This window comes from Sus scrofa, chromosome 7 (genome assembly GCF_000003025.6).
Source record: "Sus scrofa isolate TJ Tabasco breed Duroc chromosome 7, Sscrofa11.1, whole genome shotgun sequence".
Lineage (NCBI taxonomy): Eukaryota > Metazoa > Chordata > Mammalia > Artiodactyla > Suidae > Sus > Sus scrofa.
In genome coordinates this window covers 25,797,630-25,816,424 of record NC_010449.5, presented here as the reverse complement: position 1 = coordinate 25,816,424, position 18,795 = coordinate 25,797,630, and the positions used below count along the sequence as shown (strand labels likewise).

Sequence of the window (18,795 nt, the reverse complement as noted above, 5' to 3'; positions counted from 1 at the left end):
CAGTAAGAGACAGTAAATAGTTATCATTGTTTTAAGACACTAAATTTTTACATAACAATAGAAAAAATGATAAATTGGAAACATGAGGAAAAATGCCAGGTAGGAGAAAATAGGGGGCAATGAAAGGAAGGAAACAAATACTCTGCAGAAAAAGGCAATGCAATGACCTCAAAAGGAAAGTTTTCTCTGAGCATCTCAATGAACAAAGGGCCATGTTACACGGAAGCTTCAGGTTCAAATATCATTCATCTCAGGCTCTGTTTGTAGTAATTCAACTACAAGGAAAATAGGAACTGAAATGAACTTTACTTATATCAACAGAGAAGCTGAATTTATTTAGAAATCTATAATAGGAGGGGGGCAAAGCCATTGCAAAAGTTTTTATGATGATTTCATTCATTAGACAAAGTCGTTTTCAGGAAGGCATTAAAGGGACATGGAGGTAAGATGATCTGGTTCAAATGATATATGGAAAAGTAGCAGACAGATGTAGAATATGGTTGAGAAAGAAAAACTAAGATTACACCTTGACGTGGGAGGAGGAAGCTAGCTTCCCGGGGGGTGCTTCTAATTTAGAGACAGAAGGGCTAGAAACAGCCAAAGTTATATTATAGATGTGACCTCAAAACTTATTTGATTTTCATTAGCAGTCAGGAAAAGTGCTTTCGGGTAGAACAAATATAATCTAATATCTTCAATATCTCTCCCTTGGACCTCACATCCTTCTTCAGAGACTGTCCCAGTTTTCAGCTTCATTTTATAATACACTTATCACCAAAAGTTATTCTGCTTTCATTTGATCCTGCAGTCATTCCATCTAGATTTTCCCCCCAAACACTCATCATATTATCACCAATGACTCCACGTTGCTAAGTCAGTACTCTGTCCTCATTTTATCTGAGTTTTTGGTAGTTAATTAAATGCGTATCTCAGAGACACTCTAGACCACAGCAACAAAGCGACTATCACAATAAAGCTAGTCACACAATTTTTTGGTTCCCCATGCATATAAAAATTATAGTTGACATTATACTGTTGTCTGTTAGGTGTGCAATAGCATTATGTTTCAAAAATTGTGTGCATATCTTAACTTTAAAATACTTTATTGCTAAAAAAAAAAATGGTATCCCAGGAAAAAGGGAGGCCCAGGGAGAGAAATGGTATATAAGGCACATTCATAAGCATATCAAAAACCTAAGAAATATAACCAAATATTTACATGTGTTAGTGATATGAAGGAAGATAATCATGACTTTTTTCCTTGACATTTATAATCAGAAAAAATGACAGATGCTATTTAAATTACAAAGGTGTATACCAATATAATAGCAATGAAGCTTAAAAAGTAACAAATAAATATGCGTAAAACATTTAAAGAAAATACACCAAGAGATAAATCCTGGATATCTCTAGGTGATTTAAATGTAGATATTTTTGTTTGCTGTTTGTCAAAGGCTATACATAAGTACCAAATCTTTTAAAATGAAAAAAATTTATGTTATAAAAGAAAAGAAAGTAATTTAATTTTTCAAAATTTTTCAAAATTTTATTTTTAACAAATTTTTCTCCATTTAGTCTCAACAAGATATTTAAAAAATAGGTCCTTGTATACAATTTCCAGCCATCTCTTTCATGGGACATCCAGAGTCTTTCTTCAAAAACTGCAATGAGGTACCACCTCACACTGGTCAGAATGGCCATTAACACATCTGCAAATAACAAGTGCTGGAAAGGATGTGGAAAGGGAACCCTCTTTCACTGTTGGTGGGAATGTAAATTGGTACAACTACTATGGAAAATAGTATGGAGGTTCCTCAGAAAAGTAAATATAGAACTACCATATGACCAAGCAATCTCACCCCTGGGCATATATCTGAATAAACTATAATTCAAAAAGGTACATGCATCCTTATGTTCAATGCAGCACTATTCACAATAACCAAGACATGAAAACAACCTAAATGTCCATAGACAGATGAATGGATTAAGAAGATGTACATATATACAACAGAATACTGCTCGGCCATAAAAAAGAACAAAATAATCCCATTTGCAGCAACATGGATGCAACTAGATATTCTAATACTAGGTGAAGTAAGTCAGAAAGAGAAAGATATCACTTACATGAGGAATTTAAAATGTGGCACAAATGAACCTATGTACAAAACAGAAACAGACTCATGGAATAAAGAACAGACTCATAGTTGCCAAAGGGGTGGGTGGAGGAAGTGGGATGGATGGGTAGTTTGGGGTTGGTAGATGTAAACTATTAATGGATAAGTAATAAGGTCCTGTTGTATAGCACGGGGAACTATATTCAATCTCTTGGAATAGACCATAGACCGTGATGGAAGATAGTATGAGAAAGCATATGTATGTGTGTGTGTGTGTGTGTGTGTGTGTGTGTAAAAATGGGTCACATTGCTGTACAGCAGAAATTGACTCAACACTGTAAATCAACTATACTCTAATTTTTATTTTTATTCTTTTTTTTTGCTTTTTGCTTTTTAGGGTTGCACCTGTGGCATATAGAGGTTCCCAGCTAGGAGTCAAATCAGAACTGTAGCTGCCAGCTTACGCCACCGCTACAGCAATGCAGGATGCATGCTGCATCTGCGACCTACACCACAGCTCACAGCAATGCCGGATCCTTAAGCCACTGAGCGAGGCCAGGGATTGAACTTATGATTGCTAGTCAGATTCATTTTCCACTGAGCTATGACAGGAACTCCAACTATACTCTAATTAAAAAAAAATAATTCCCTGTGGGAACTGACATTACAAAATCAACCAGTCTAACTCAGCAGAAAGCATCTCCCACCCTCAGTCATTTATCTCTCTGGAGGACAGTCTGCCCAGTAGAGGACCACATTTTCAAAACTACTAAGTCCTATAATAAAGGAAGAAAACATTAAATTTAAACATAAATGTATGTTGAGGTCATTTGGTAACAAGTGGTCCCTTCTCCATTTAATAATGAATTTGCTGAATCTATAGACATGTCATATTTATGTGATTACAATGTGCAGTAGGCTCTATGATTAACATGAAACATGAAGCAGAGAACAGATATGAAGTTAGGAAAAGGAAATGTGAAGAAATTAAGAATTTTCGCAACAGTTGGTCTTGATTGTAGTTTTAAAGGTGTCACAGATTCCTAAAAAATTAGAACCAACTAATAGAAGTTCCAGAACAGTATAAAGTTGGATACAGAACTGTTATTTTCAGATAAGAACATTAGCTGCTTTACAGACAAAACCTTCCATGGAACATATTTATCGTAGGTGAGACTATGCTTTGACCTTTATGATTAGCTCATCCATAAAGGATATTCTGCTACAAGAATTTATAAATTATCTGTGTCCAAGAAAAGGATATTAATAGTACATTATAATTGCAGTTTTTCCCAAGAACTCAGAAGAAAGATTATCCACTGAAACAAACTATAAAGTCAACAAAATACAATAACAGAGGTATGTCCAATTTTATTTAGAAGAGGTAGCACTTTGAGCCAGCTGGGCTGCTTATGATTGAGTCATTTACCCAAAGAAAGCAAGAATGTGAGAGAAAATTTCATTATCAAGAATATTGATACATGGGGACTCTTCTAACCTGATGCCATTAAATATTAAGACTATCTAAAATTAATTATAGACCCTAATGCCCTTTCATCCAAATCTCTTTCCAGGAGTTCCCATCATGGCGCAGTGGAGACAAATCCAACTAGGAACCATGAGGATGCGGGTTCAATCTCTGGCCTCTCTCAGTGGGTTAAGGATCCGGCATTGCCATGAGCTGTGGTGTAGGCCTCAGACGCGGCTTGGATCCTGCGTTGCTGTGTCTGTGGCACAGGCCGGCAGCTGTAGCTCTGATTCTACCCCTAACCTGGGCACCTCTATATGCCTTGAGTACAGCCCTCAAATACAAAAAAAAAAAAAATCTCTTTCCATTTCTCTGCTTTCCCCTATAGACATGCTACCTGAAGAAAGTATACTGGCCAATAGTAGGTTTCTTTTTATAAAGAAAAAAAAATGACAATAGGATTATTCCCAGTTCTCTGATTTTTTTTTTTTTTTTTTTTTTTTTACTGTTAGTTAAGTCCTAAAGGATGAATTTCATTTTGATCCCATTAAACTAAGAGCCAGAACTTGCGCAATACCTCCCACAGTGATCTATCCGGTGGAGCTGTTTTGATCATCATACCTAGTGACACATGCACGTAACTCATGGGAACTACGGTTTCATTCTGACTTTTAACCTCTTCAGTGGGTAGAATTCTGTCACTGGACCCAATTGTGTTGTCTGTAGAGCACTGATTTGTGAGTCGAGTGTCTGTCTCTATAGCAACACCAAGTCACGCAAACCAGAAGCATGGATTCCTCCTTCCCACCCCCTCCTCCACCTCAAATGGTCTTCAGCTGGGAACCATGCTATAAACTCCAAGTCCTTAAATATTGTGAGCCCACCATCTCTTTTCCATTGACCTTACTTTTTAGTTCAAGTCTCAAGCACTAAATAACCTCAAAACTGTTAATTATCCTACAAGCATCCTCCATAGGCTTGCTGAAACGAAGTTTCAAAATACCTACCTGGGTGCTTCCTGTTTAAAACTCACCAACAGCTTCCCTTTTCCCTTTTCTCTCTTCTCCTCAGTAAGACATAAAGGCTCCTATAATCTGGCCATTTGTCTCATTTCCCCCACGACCATGAGTTGCAGTGAAATTTGTTCTTCTGCGTTCCCCCAGAGCCTACCTCACAGGCATATTTCCATGCTGTGTCTCAGTTTTTCTCCGTCCTCACTGACCTGTCCCCCCACTCACAGCCACTTCCCTCCAGTTTGTTAGTGAGACCAGTGGGCAGTTCTTAGGGAGATGATTAAGTGCACTATGATGCTGAACTAATTTTTCTTTTCCGGTGAGCGGCCCTCCAGTAAAAGACGGCAAGAGTCGTAATTCCTTCCAAATGCTGGATGATGTCTTCCTTTATTACTAAGTGTCTTAGAATGATGCTTGCGGTCCTTACATCCAAGGAACTCGTCACATTGTTTCTGTGTTATATTACATGTGCTATATTATCAATATTCTGTACATAGCCTTTCTCCAGTGCTCTTAATTGTAAATCACCACTAAACCTAAAACTAATCAGATTTTTTTTCCTTCCTCCAGATATGAGCATCTTACATAATTATGAGCAGACAAATACAAACATAGGGGCAAGGCAGAGGTGTTTGTGGGCTCAGGGGTGGGGGGAGGGAGTCAAATGTCATTAAACACAAAATGATTGTTTTATGATCCAAAAAGAAATGTCTTCTAATATATAGTTTTTCATTCATTTATTATGTTTTTATTTATTTTTATTTTTATTTATTTTTTTTGTCTTTTTGCCATTTCTTGGGCCACTCCCGCGGCATATGAAGGGTCCCAGGCTAGGGGTCTAATCGGAGCTGTAGCTGCCAGCCTACGCCAGAGCCACAGCAATGCGGGATCCGAGCCGCATCTGCAACCTACACCACAGCTCACGGCAATGCCGATCCTTAACCCTCTGAGCAAAGTCAGGGATCGAACTCGCAACCTCATGGTTCCTAGTCGGATTCGTTAACCACTGCGCCACGACAGGAACTCCTATGTTTTTATTTTTTAACAAGTCTTTCTTTCTTCCTTCCTTCCATTTTTTTTTTTTTTTTTTTTTTTTTTTTAGAATTGCACTTGTGGCATATGGAGGTTCCCAGGCTAGGGGTTTAATTGGAGCTACAGCTGCCGGCCTATACCACAGTCACAGCAACACCAGATACGAGCCATGTCTTCAACCTACACCACAGCTCATGGCATCGCCCGATCTTTAACCCACTGAGAGAGGCCAGGTGTCGGACCTGTGTCCTCATGGATAACAGTCAGATTTATTTTCACTGAGCCATGAGGGAAACTCCCCTTTTTCTCTACATGCGGTTTTTCTCTGCACCCTGGTTTATTTGATCCAGGAAAACTAGGGACCCCACCTCAGTTCTGGTTTTTCGTAGAGCTCTATGTAGCGCTATGGAGAGCTCTATGTAGTAGGTGTTTGTTGGATAGAAATTATAGTGTTTTTTTGCCCAGTGCTGAGGTTCAAATTCTAATGTGGTTCATCTAATTGTTATGGAAATGGATTCTTTATGTGACAAAAAAACCTGAAAACAGTTAAATGAGGTCAGTGACTTTTAAATAGGAATTCTGGAGCCTTTGGATGCCTCAGCGGCAGCTGTGGATGATAATGCAAAGGCCTCGAGACCAATGCCTGGGGCTTGCCATCCAAATTTCAACCAAACCAACACTATTTTCTTCTGAGTCACTTATTTATTGATAACATTTTATTCAACACACTCATCATCATCGGTAACTAGTGAAACTGCTCTTTTTTTAAATCATTTTCTCTTCCTTCTAAAATGTTTTGATTCAATTATCACTTTCCACTTCAGCAAATAATTGAGTTGAAGGTACTGTTTATTAATCTGAGGTGTCTATACATTAGCTTGGGGCAAAATTGTGTTCTATTTTTACTAAACTCTAATTTAAAATGCAGTGCTTCTTGCACTGTATTGTCACAAAGAAAAATTACAGATATTTTTACACAATACTGCACTTATGGAAAATATCTCAAATTAGCATCTATAGTCATCAGTATGCTGAAATTAGTGTCCTATTAGACCTACCAGGATCTTGATTTTTGTTCTCTTAATAAAGAAGCATGTTACGTTACTTTGTCACTAATATGTTTTTAAAATATTTTGATAAATATATTTAAATATCCTTTATAATAGGATACCTGTAATAGTACCTTTTTAAAAAAATTGATCTCTAAAGACAAGATGGAAATATCACTAGGTCTATGGAGTGACAAAAAAGCACAGGGATTGCAGAGCTGCCAACCCTAATGCCACCACTGTCCCACATTTATGCATCAGCACCAGCCTCACTCTCTCCACATACCTAAAATTTTGACAGGCAAGGGTTTGAAAATGGCCAGCTCAGGATTCAACACAAAGACTCTGTGGACATCGGCTCCAGCCTCTGGAGGCATTGAGAAACCCAGTGAATCCCTCAAGAATTCTAAGCACACTGCCACCCAACCAGGCTGCCTCTCCACCAAACAGTGTGGAAGAGACCCCTAGGTGTCCTCTGCCTGACCTCAGGCATCTTGGGGCAGAGAGTCCCAGGTGCCCAGAAAACAATCTCAAACCTCTGGCCGCTGGCTCTGGCTTCTGCCCAACACAGCCTTTAAAAATATTCTAAGGAAGGAGTTCCCATTGTGACTCAGTGGGTTAAGAACCCAACAGAGTGTCTTTAAGGATATAGGTTTAATCCCTGGCCTTGCTCAGTGGATTAAGGATCCAGCATTGCCTTAAGCTGCGGCATAGTTCACAATTGCAGCTCAGATCCATTGTTGCTGTGGCTGTGGTATAGGCCAGCAGCTGCAGCTCCAGTTAAACCCCTAGCCTGGGAACTTCCATATGCCACAGGTGCAGCCTTTAAAAAATAAATAAATAAATAAATAAATTCTAAGGAAGGGGTCTATGGAGAAAGAGCACCAGTGGCACAATAAAATGCTAAAAGTCCCCTTCATATTTCAAAGATTTTAAACATGCAGGAAATCAGATCTACCCCAGACTCTTCAACTGTGGGATCCTGTTGGAGGAGGTTATCCAGAGAACATGACTGTACTTTGTCCTGCAAGCTGGACCAAGGCGATTGGAAGATAGATCCTCCCCTCCCCCGTCCTTGAAAGGTAATTCTGCCCACCGTTCTCACAGGCTTAGCCATTTCAGGGACGCAGCCTTGAGTGAGCTCTGTGTTGCTGAGACCATCTGAACTGCGTAAGTGACTGAACCCAGTTAAAGCCTCTCTATGAACTTTTAAGATTCTGGTGGGAAGGTGTGGAGACCTATCTGTCTTTTGTTCACCCAAGGCAAGCCTCCATGTGTAAATGCTTTTGCTTATTAAATCTGAGACCTGCCAACTGCAGTCACCTGCCCTTTTCTGCAGTCTCTCCTTGCCCTTTGTGTAAAGGGCCAGTTTGCAAACCACCAGAGACATGGAATCCCTCTCCAGCTTAAGCCATTTTTTTGTTTGGCTTATAGCGAAAAGAATAATTATCTTGGTAAAATTTATACGACATGCTTAGTGACTCGCCTTTTAAAAGGAGATCATTGATTAATTTTATAACATTATAATTATCTGTTAAATAAAAATGGAGTCAGTGGGTGCAGTCTAGCTGGCTATTTGTTGATGTCTTGTAATATAAATCCCATTACAAACATGATATTTATAGCAACCTTGGGTGCACTCAGTTCATTTTACAGAGGAGTAAATACAAATAATTTCTGACATAAAGTCATTGACCTACGCCTCCAGAGAAGAATAGTGTTACAATTTCAGTTTGTTGGACCTTGGAGGCTGTATTTTTTCCACCATACCTTCTGCAAACAAAATACACTGTAACTTATTTTCTAGTGAAAAGCAAATAGGGACCATTGCAACCAACAACCTTTCTGTTGTGTAACTGTGTACACACCAATACTCCTCTCCCGCCTCAAGAGAGTCGGTTATCCATGCCTATCTTTGCCCAATTTCCTGTTAAAGCCTTTGTTTTATTTCCTAAGCATCCATTACAAAAAGATCTCAAACTATTTTCCAAGTGGCAGTGTCATGCTGTCCCCAAGTAGATGATGTGGTCTAGGTTCTTGTGTGTAAGAAATCAAAGAAAGATGAGATAAATAATGCCTGTCTAGTCCATTCAAAATACTACAGATTGGGGAGCTATAAACAACAGAAATGTTTTCCTCACAGTTCCTGAGCCCGGAAGTCCAAGAGCACGTTGCCTGCACAGTCATGTTCTCATGAAGACTCTCTTCCTACCTCATAGCTGGCACCTTCTCATCATGCTTCCACGTGGTGGAAGGAGCAAGGGACACTTTGGAGGTTCTTCTTTAAGACACTGATCTCATTCATGAGGGTGGCACCCACCACTTTACTTCCCAAATGCCTGACCTATTCATACCATCTCCTACGGGGTTTAGGATTCCAACATACAACCTGGGGCGGGGGGACACAAATATTCAAACCCTAGCAATGCCTCTCATTGAATCCCAGAGAAAAATAGTATCGAGTGACACACACAAGGGGATGATTACCTTTCCAGGGGAACAGGAAATTTTTATATCTCCATAAGGAGTCATTTCATACACACGGCCCTATTTGGAGGGTTAGAGGAACTGCAGTTAAAGAAGCACAGCTTTTAAACACACTGGGGTTCGGGGCCCCTATGAAGAACCCTTCTTGTCCGGGAAGATGAAGTGCACTAGTTTGGTCCTAGTGAAACTTGAAATCCACATACATTTTCCTGGGCTGCTTATTATCCCTTTTCTCCTTTTCCCTACTTCTCAAAGTCATAAAATCGCCTGAATGATTGCTGATGAATGAAGTAGAAATTGAGCATGCGCAAGCATCTAGGAAAATTTTGAGTTATAGTTGGGAGGCTGGTACACAGTGTAGTATTCTAGTTGAAGAGGGAAACAAGCCACCTTTTTTTTTTTTCTGAATGTGCAGAGTATGTATCATTTCCTAGTATCTGGCTTCTGGGCTTTCTTGGAAACATAATATCTGCGATCAGTACACTCAGAAGAAAATAATTGAATTTGGACATAATTAGGAAAGTTCACAGCTCAGGAAAGATGGGTGAGGAAGTAGTGACATAGGAAGCTGACTTCAATCGGGGATGCTCTTAGGAAGCAGGAACACAAGCTGAAGCCTTATTCTGGACAGTTGCAGTTAAGAAGGTGGTGAGAATAAACGCATCTGCTTTCCTTCCAGCTGAACAGCCCCCAGCGGTCCACCATGATATACTTCATTTTCCTTGGTAAGTGATTTATGCTCCTGGTTTATCTGAATTCATAACACCAAGTCTTCATGAACCGATGCTGTCCCATGTAACTTAATTGTCAGTTAAGCTAACAAAGGCTTATAATTACAAAGTATTAATTACAAATGTGTACTTTAACATTAGCTTATTGCTTTTGCAAAACTGTATACTTACTTTGACTCATTTGTAACTCTAGAAAATGCATAATGTGAGAATTGCATTAAGCACTCAGGTTGCTTCTTTTTTTATAGCGTGTAATCCAACTACTCTGAGTAATAGATTAGGATTTATAGAATTTATGGATATACTCACTTTTCTAGAAATGAAACCTTCCAGTACCTATTTACAAGTTATAGGGTGACAAATTTTCAATTATTATCTATTTCTGTTTGAAATTAAAGTAGATTAAGTTAAGCCATTGTTTTCTTGATTTTAGGTGTTAATATTTTTTAAGTAGAGTCAGTTATTGGGGGAACACTATGCCAAATGCTTAACATTTTAGTTAATTTTCATAAGCTAAAGTGTAAACTTATCTCTCTTGTATTGGGTAGTGTGAATGTCTTGTTAGATGCTGGTAAAAAAGAAGTTATTTATACTTAAAGTAGAATCTATGAAGATCTAGTTGCTATATGTGATATTGAAGAAGCTATTATATTTTATTAGCATTCAGTAGACTCTACTCCTTGAATTCAGAAAAAAAGGATAGTTGTGATTGTAGCTGAATATTAATAATTCACTCATTAAAACAAAGACAGTGTATTTTCTGCTTACTCTCTGCTGATAGATATTGATGAATAAAGGCAAACTTGTGGCAAGAAAACAAAGAAGTTATTTGAAATTATGCTGAACATAAAAGAGTCAGAATAAATCAAGTCAAAGAAAATTAAGGCAAGAAGGAAAGGAATATTTTATATATTTTCAAGATTGGGAGGTTAAAGAAATAGTTATTCAAAATTGCACTCCTTGTATTTATTCTAATAATATTTCCTTATTTCTATTATTTATAATAGGGAGAAATATAAGAGACTTTAATTTTTATAGATCAGGCAGCAATAGAATGAACCACACAAAATATAATGCAACCTCATTACAGCCCCTGTTGAAAAGACAGTGATGGACTCTTGTTTTCAACTTTCACTTCTAAATTACCCCTGACACTAGGTTGCATGAAGGAAGGAAATCATATCGAACACTGTTAGGGTCCAAATTGTGCTATTTGATATGTTTAATTGCTATTTCCCATAATACATTGTTCACAATTCTTGCTCAACATCATTTAAATAGGTCTTGTGATGTGGGAAAGTTCCATAGCCAAATAAATCTGAGACACAGTGAATTTTTAAAGCAGAGCAATTCACATCCTAACGAGCCTTCTATCTCTTTAGAAGGTAATACAATGTGCAACATTCTCCATCTTATTTATTTTAAATAGAACTTGTTTCTCACTTAGCATTTCAAGAGAATACTTAAAAACTCCTGGCTTAAATACATGGCCACAAATCATAGTGGGGAGTGGACAAGATTTTGGAAAGCTAAAGTTATTTTGATTCTTATGGGCCAAATCATTGAGATGGTTTTCCTAGTTGATTCTGTATTTCATGGGGGTAATAGGTAGAAAATCATGTAAAGTCAATAATCAAGTTTATTATTCAATCCCAAAATCTAAATATGAAAGAAAATAAAACACATTTAGGAAATATGTAGAACTTCCCATATGTAGGATTCATTAAGGATCTTTGTACTATAATACTGGTGAGGTTTTGATGATATATCCAGGAGACCATCACCTATAACTTTCTTGAGAAAAGTATTCAATAGATATAATGATCAAGGACAAATAAAATTTTAATTTCTTATAAATTGAGTTTCTGACATAAAATCCCTACTTTAGGATCTTTAGCAAGCTGGATTAAAACAAGTAACCTTGGGCCAGAATCAAAGTGGCTCTATTTCTCTTTCTCCAAGCTTGCTAACCTAGAAGAGGAGCTTGGCTAGATGAGGCTATCTGTGAAGACATGAAAAAAACAGAAAGCTGATATGTCAATTTCCACTCCAGCCCTCAACAAGAAAAATGTGACCAAGCCACACCCATGGGCCCAATCTTCAAATGCAGTGACGCAACCAGTAGTACATATGGTCCAATCAGTTGTCATGAATTATCCTTAGAAGATGTTTGGAAGGAGGTAAGATTAAAAAAACAAAAAACAAAAACAAAAAAAAAAAAACAACAAAGATGTTATGGCTTAACTTGAAGCCTATAACTCTATGTTGTGACAGGTGGTTCATAATTAATATCATCTTTTTAAAAATTCAAATAATTTGCCTTTGATTAAGATAAGCTTGAAGTCTCAATTATATAGTTAATATACAGTCTCTATAACTCAGTTGTAGTTTCCATATTTTCCTGTGGATTAAGCTAGTGTCAGTTTGTATGCTTGCAGAATCAGTTTGAGTAATTGGCATGTATATTAAACTAACGTCACTACTTTCTTGATATTTTAAAAAACTTGCTGGAATCTTTTCTTTTCTACCTGAAATAACTTGTAAATATCTGGAAGGTGTTATTTTTATTGAATATTATCTTATATATTCAGTTACATTATTATTTATATTTACTCATCCGTATACTGCTGTTCAAGTTGGTGTTAGGTCAACATGCATTTACTGAATATCTATAATGCATCATTGTGCTGCTTGTGGGGATACCATTATGAATTACCCCTAATGCCTACCGAGTAAAACCCTAGAATCTAGTGGTAAAGACAAATACATAAATACGTACTTTCATTACAGATCAGTAAATGCTGTGGATGCGGCATTCTTGAGATTGTAGCGAATCAGGTGAGGAGTGTTAAATTCAATGTGGATGTAGGAAAAAAGATATTGAATTCAGAGAAAGATTCCATAAAATAGGTAGTTGCTGTCTTGAGTCTTAAAGGATAAGAAAAGGGTTATTCCAGAGGAAAAGAAAAGGAGTGCCTGTTAGTGACCATGCAGAAAAGAGTCAGAGGTACAACCCAATATGGAGCAGTTGAGAAACTATCAATGCTCAAAGACCCCCAAATTCCACATGGTGAAGAATATGAGAGTCACGCAGTGGAGAACCATCCAATGGATAAAGCAGAGAAATGGCAGGACTAGGTTGGTGCATTAGGCAGATTAGAGGGGTGTAAAGAACCTATCTGAATAAGATGGACCTGCAGGCAGACTGATGAGTTTGTCAAATATTCAAAATGAGACTTGAACTATGCAAGAGCCATATGGGAGAGTGAAGTTGAAGATAGAAAAGAAGCCAGTCATGAACCCAAGTTTCCTAGAGTGGGTGCTTTTGTGCGTGGTGGAATTGCTGCTGAAGTAGGGTGGTCCAGCAGGGCGCAGTGACGATGAGGACAATATCAATGACACTATTATCTGGAAGTGTTCTGAAACGTTTAGGTGGAGATCCCAGGATCTCTGACGGGAATGCTGGAAAATAATGGGATTGAATTAGACATTTGAGAATCATCAGTCTAGAGATTTTAATGAAAAACATAAGTACATGGAATTGTCCACAGAGAGTGTGTAAAATGAGACTGGGAAAAGTCTGAGGACAGAACCTAAGCCACAAATGTACTTTAACAGAAGAGTAAGAGGATCCTGGGAAGAATTGTAACTATGGTCAGAAAGTATCAAATGAAAAAGTATCAAGAGAATTAGAAGGGAGGGTTGCCAAAGAAAAAGAGTTTCAAAAACAAAATAACAACAAAATTCCCAAGACAAAAGTAGGCAAGAGGAAGTCTTTTTTGTTTTAATTTAATTTTATGAGTATAATTGACTCACATTGTTGTCTTAGTTCAGGTACACAGCACAGTGAATCAGTTTTACATATACATGTATCCATGATTTTGTCCCATATAAGTTATTACAAATTATTGAGTAGATTTTCCTGTGCTATTCAGTAGGTTCTCGTTAATCATCTATTTTGTACAATAGTCTGTATGTGTTATTGCCACCCTCTCAATTTTTCCCTCTCCCCAGAGGTTTCACCTATGGTAATCCTAAGATTGGTTTTAAAATCTGAACTTATTTTAAAAGCAGGATGAAGTCTTAAAACTATTAAATTTAATGTTATGGGGATGATTGGGGGGCATGTTTAAGAGTAATTTCAATGGAGCAATAGTCATAACAATAAATTATAATTTGAGAAATGAACAGGGAGTAAGAAAGAAAGAGGGCAAATGTAGACTTTTTATTTAAGAATCTTATATAAGAGAAACAGATCTATAGCCAGAGGGGGAGTTAGGATCCATTCCAGTCTTGTAATGATTTTATCACATTTTATTTTTCATAGCTCTTGTCTTTATCATTAATAATTCAGGTTTGAGGTAAACAACTGCCTTGTTGTAATACTGCTGTGGTTTTCATTGTTCTGTTATTGCTGTTCTTCAAGCTGTGGGACTATACTTGGAAAATGAATCCACTTCCCAAACCACTGATTGCACGTACTTAAGAGAGCTCTGCCTAAATGATACAGATGGATGTAAACAGGCCTGGAGAATAATGGAAGATGCCTGCAATGTTTCAGGTAAAACAAATGGATTAAAATACACTCAAATAATTTCTTTTCACTTAGATAAAAATAGGATTTCCTGTTTTCTTTCCCTGTCTTAGAAAATAGGTTTGTCTCTAAATACCTTCCTTAAACTTGGTATTCAAGTGATTCACCTTCAATTAGTTATTAGTGAATTTAGTTACAAAAGAGTATTCTTGAATTAGTGAAGGGCCCTAATGCATTGACACTGCAGCCAGCTTTATGCAAGATTTCAGATTATTTTTTGACTCATCTCATCACATGTAATGTTAAAACTGTATACTTGCCTTTCAGGAGCATGGAAACAATTTTTACGTACTGTTCCTTTGCTTATATGTTAATATGTCAGCGATAATGTAGGAAAATAACATTTGTGATGATCAAACACATTATTTATTTGCATGTACATAGCTTGAATTTTATATTCTTGTGACAAATACACTGCTTTCCATTCCAACTATGTCAAGAACAGGTTAAAATATATTTTTATTTTTAGCTAGTTGTACATTCCAGACATTTGAAGGAAGGGCCATGAGATAGAGATTAGAAAATCACTGTCATTTTTGTAACAGAAAAAAATTTTTTTGAGTTTATGAAGTAGCTGAATATATACCAAATAAGAGTTTTATAGTAACACTCCATTCCCTAAAAGTAGATTAACTGATTATGCAGTAGGACATTGCACTAACAGCATATGACAAAACTTTTCAAAAAATCTTATTGCAACACAGTACATTTTATCAACTTGTATAATGAATATTATAATACCATAAAAACCCAACGAACTTTATGGCATAGTCAGTAAGAGAAATCCAAAGTGAAAAATAATATTCTTCCATGACTCATGTTGCTTCTCCAACCATTTCATGAAGAATAAATTCTGTATTGCCTCTAATTCTGCCCACTTCCCAAAGATGTAAGGTGGAGAGTGTCAGGTTAAGAGGCAACAACTCATAGTTCTGACAACGCCAGTATGCATAATCCCCACCATCAGAGCTCCTGCCCAGCCACAAGACCTCAAGGAATTACCTAGAATGTACAGGAAAGAGTGAGATTGCCTTCTCTTCCCTGCCCCTGAAGAGGGTACATGGGATGTTCATGTGCCAAAGAAAGTTATAGGTCTCTTATCCAACATTCTCATTATAGTTCTGGAAAAAAATTTCAAAGGCAAATTTCTTCCCAATAACACAATAATTTTAAGAGGAGCATAAAGGACAATGACCAAAAAAATGTTGTTTTGATGATGAAGCCCCTTGTTACACTGTATAAGGCAATCTAAAATATCCCATTCAGTGTGTCATGAATTACAATACATTTATTGATTTGCTATACAAATAGCAAGTCCTTGGCAATGAATGGTAATATTTGCATAATTATCCCATGCATGAAGCCGAAATAGAAGTATTCTCAAAGACACAAATGAAATGGACTCAAGTAGTTTTATTCAGAAAAATGAATAAAAGAAAATTGTTGGGTAGATGAATATGGCCTTTTAAATTAAAGCAGAAAATGAGATATTGGTAACTATGGAAAGACTCGCTTTTCAACAGTATTTATTGGGTGCTTTCTAAGTGTCAGGACCGCCTCATTTTCCATGATAAATTTAGAGCCACCTGCATGTCTCTTATTATGATCTTGGAATAATATGCAAAATAAAATAGCAGATAAAGACCAAAAAGCTAATATAATAGATAAACTGAGAAAATAGCTAAGATTACTGAGCATTCTGGTTGCCTCGTATAAGGGTGGCCTTGGTTATGATTAAAGAGAAAAAACTGACATTCTAAGTGGGGACAATCTCTTTAAAATACAGAAAATTTTAATCTATTTTAGAAATATTGGGGGAAAGATAGTAGAAACAGATTTTTTTTTGTCTGAAAAGTCAATTATATGGACATGCTGTGGCAACCCCAGATAACTTCACTATAATAATTAATTACTAAAATTAATCTGTTAAAAGCTTTGGGTAGGGGGATGCTACCCAAAGCTTTAACATACCTTGGCTACTTAGTGGGACTCCAAAATTATATTCGGATTAATATCTAGAATGCTATATGTTCGATTGTGAAATCCAGGCAACACCTGCCAGATGAAGGATTCATCCAGCTGTAACCAGAGCATCCAGTCCTTAGCAGAAAGCAATTTCCAATTTAAAGATTGTCTCTGCTCCGATGACCTCTATTGTACTGTTAACAACTTGATTGGAAAAAAATGCACCAACGAATCAGGTAATACCTTGCTATGTGAAATATTTACTGTCATGAAAATGAAAAGAACAATGTCAAAATTAACCATATCTATGTAATTTGATGAACGCTTTTTTTCTGTCGATTTGATTGATTCTTCATGCAATTTAAGGTTCTGTGGGTTCTGGATCTCAGTAAGTGCATAACATATTTCTAGAACTACTAATTGCAATTCCAAGCTTCTTTCAAGTATAATTCATTAGAATTCCAGAGTCATTCATTTAATATATTTATCTGTGGGACTCACTAGTGTGTTGTGCAAGACTTAAATGATAGAAGATGAATATGGTATTATTTCTGTTGGTAAAGAATGGCAAGGTCTCCTGAGAAAGACCAAAGTATAATCACTTACCTAGAATTATGCTAGCCTTTGGATATGAGCATATGATCACTTAATATGCACGGACATGTGCCATCCAATAGCCCTAAAGTGATCTATTTCCAGATCCTCAGTGTCCCTAGGTACTCTCTCTGAAAAATATCAGTTTGGTCACCCGTTTTCACAGAGTTCTCACCTCTTCTATAGGAATCATCCTTCTCCCTCTTTTCAAGACAGAGGTTTACTTCCCATCTATCTTGAAAGGTCCCATTGCCCAACCCCTCCAAGCTACTGGATAATTCCTGTTCCATAATTCTGCCTTGTCCATAATTTCATGTAGAGGGAATTATACAACATGTAGCCTTTTGAACCTGTTTTCTTTTATTTAAAATAATACATTTGAGATTTATCAGAAAATCTATTCTCTTTTTTGAAGAGTAGTATTCCATTGTATGGTTATACCACAAACTGGTTATCCATTCACCACTGAAAGTCATTTGCATTATTTCCAGATTTTTAGAGATTATAAAGCTGCTACAAATATTCATATATAAGGTTTATACAAATAGAGGTTTTTATTTCTCTTTGGTAAAAATTTAGTGGGTCATATATTAGTAAAGTGTGTGTTTATAAGGAGCTTTCATACTATATTTCAAATTTGAAGTAGCTATAAATGTATGAAAGTTCCAATTGCTTACATTCTCAGCAGCATTAGAGTTTTGTTTTGCCTTGTTTTTTTTTTGCCTTTCTAAAATATATTAAATGGCATCACATTGTCATTTTAACTGGCACTTAAAATAACATTGATCATATTTTCGTGTGCTTCTGTGCTATCTATATGCAGATTATTTGGTAAAATGCCTCTTCAAGATTTTGTCCATTATAAAATGGACAATTGAGTTTTGGCTTTTTAATTAAGTTTTAAGATATTTAATTTTTTCTTTGATATTGAATAGGGTTTACTAGAATATGTGTTTTGTAAATAGTATTTCCCAGTCTGTGTCTTTTATTTCCTTAAGAGTGCTTTCAAAAAACAGAAGTTTTTTGTTTTTTGTTTTTTGTTTTGTCCTTTTAGGGCCTCACCCATGGCATAGGGAGGTTCCCAGGGCAGGGGTCTAATGGGAGCCGTAGCCACTGGCCTATGCCAAAGCCACAGCAACACCAGATCCGAGCCGTGTCTGTGACCTACCTATACCACAGCTCATGGCAATGCCGGATCCTGAAACCCACTGAGCGAGGCCAGGGATCAAACCCGCAACCTCATGGATCCTGGTCGGATTCGTTTCTGCTGAGCCACAACAGGAACTCCTTTTTTTTTTTGATTTAATGAAGATCAATGTATCAACTTTTTTTCTTTTATGAATTATACCTCCGATACTGCATTCTCAGAAATCTTTTTATTTATTTATTTATTTAATGTTATTTCCCCAATACAATTATTTTTTTCTACTGTACAGCATGGTGACCCAGTTGCACATACTTGTGCACATGCTATTTTCTCACATTATCCTACTCCATCATAAGTGACTAGACATAGTTCCCAGTGCCACACAGCAGGATCTCATTGCCAATCCAGTCCAAAGGCAATAGTTTGCATCTATTAACCCCAAGCTCCCAATCCACCCCCTCTCCCCCTTGGCAACCACAAGTCTATTCTCCAAGTCCATGATTTTCTTTTTACATTCTAAGAAATCTTTGTCCGACCCAAATTCACAAGTATTTTCTCATATAGTCTAGAAGTTATCCAGTTTAGATTCTACATTTAGGTC

The 18,795-nt window shown here is 36.9% G+C and overlaps 1 protein-coding gene across 1 annotated transcript in view; it reads left to right on the top strand.

The window, feature by feature from the left end:
• The window catches only part of GFRAL (GDNF family receptor alpha like), a 57,237-nt gene continuing 48,022 nt past the window's right edge, over positions 9,581 to 18,795 (top strand). Inside the window, exons 1-3 of the mRNA XM_021098512.1 lie at positions 9,581 to 9,888; positions 14,321 to 14,455; positions 16,531 to 16,689. Coding sequence (XP_020954171.1) covers positions 9,867 to 9,888; positions 14,321 to 14,455; positions 16,531 to 16,689 — 316 coding nt within the window. The 5' untranslated portion in view covers positions 9,581 to 9,866. The remainder of the gene's footprint in view (positions 9,889 to 14,320; positions 14,456 to 16,530; positions 16,690 to 18,795) is intronic.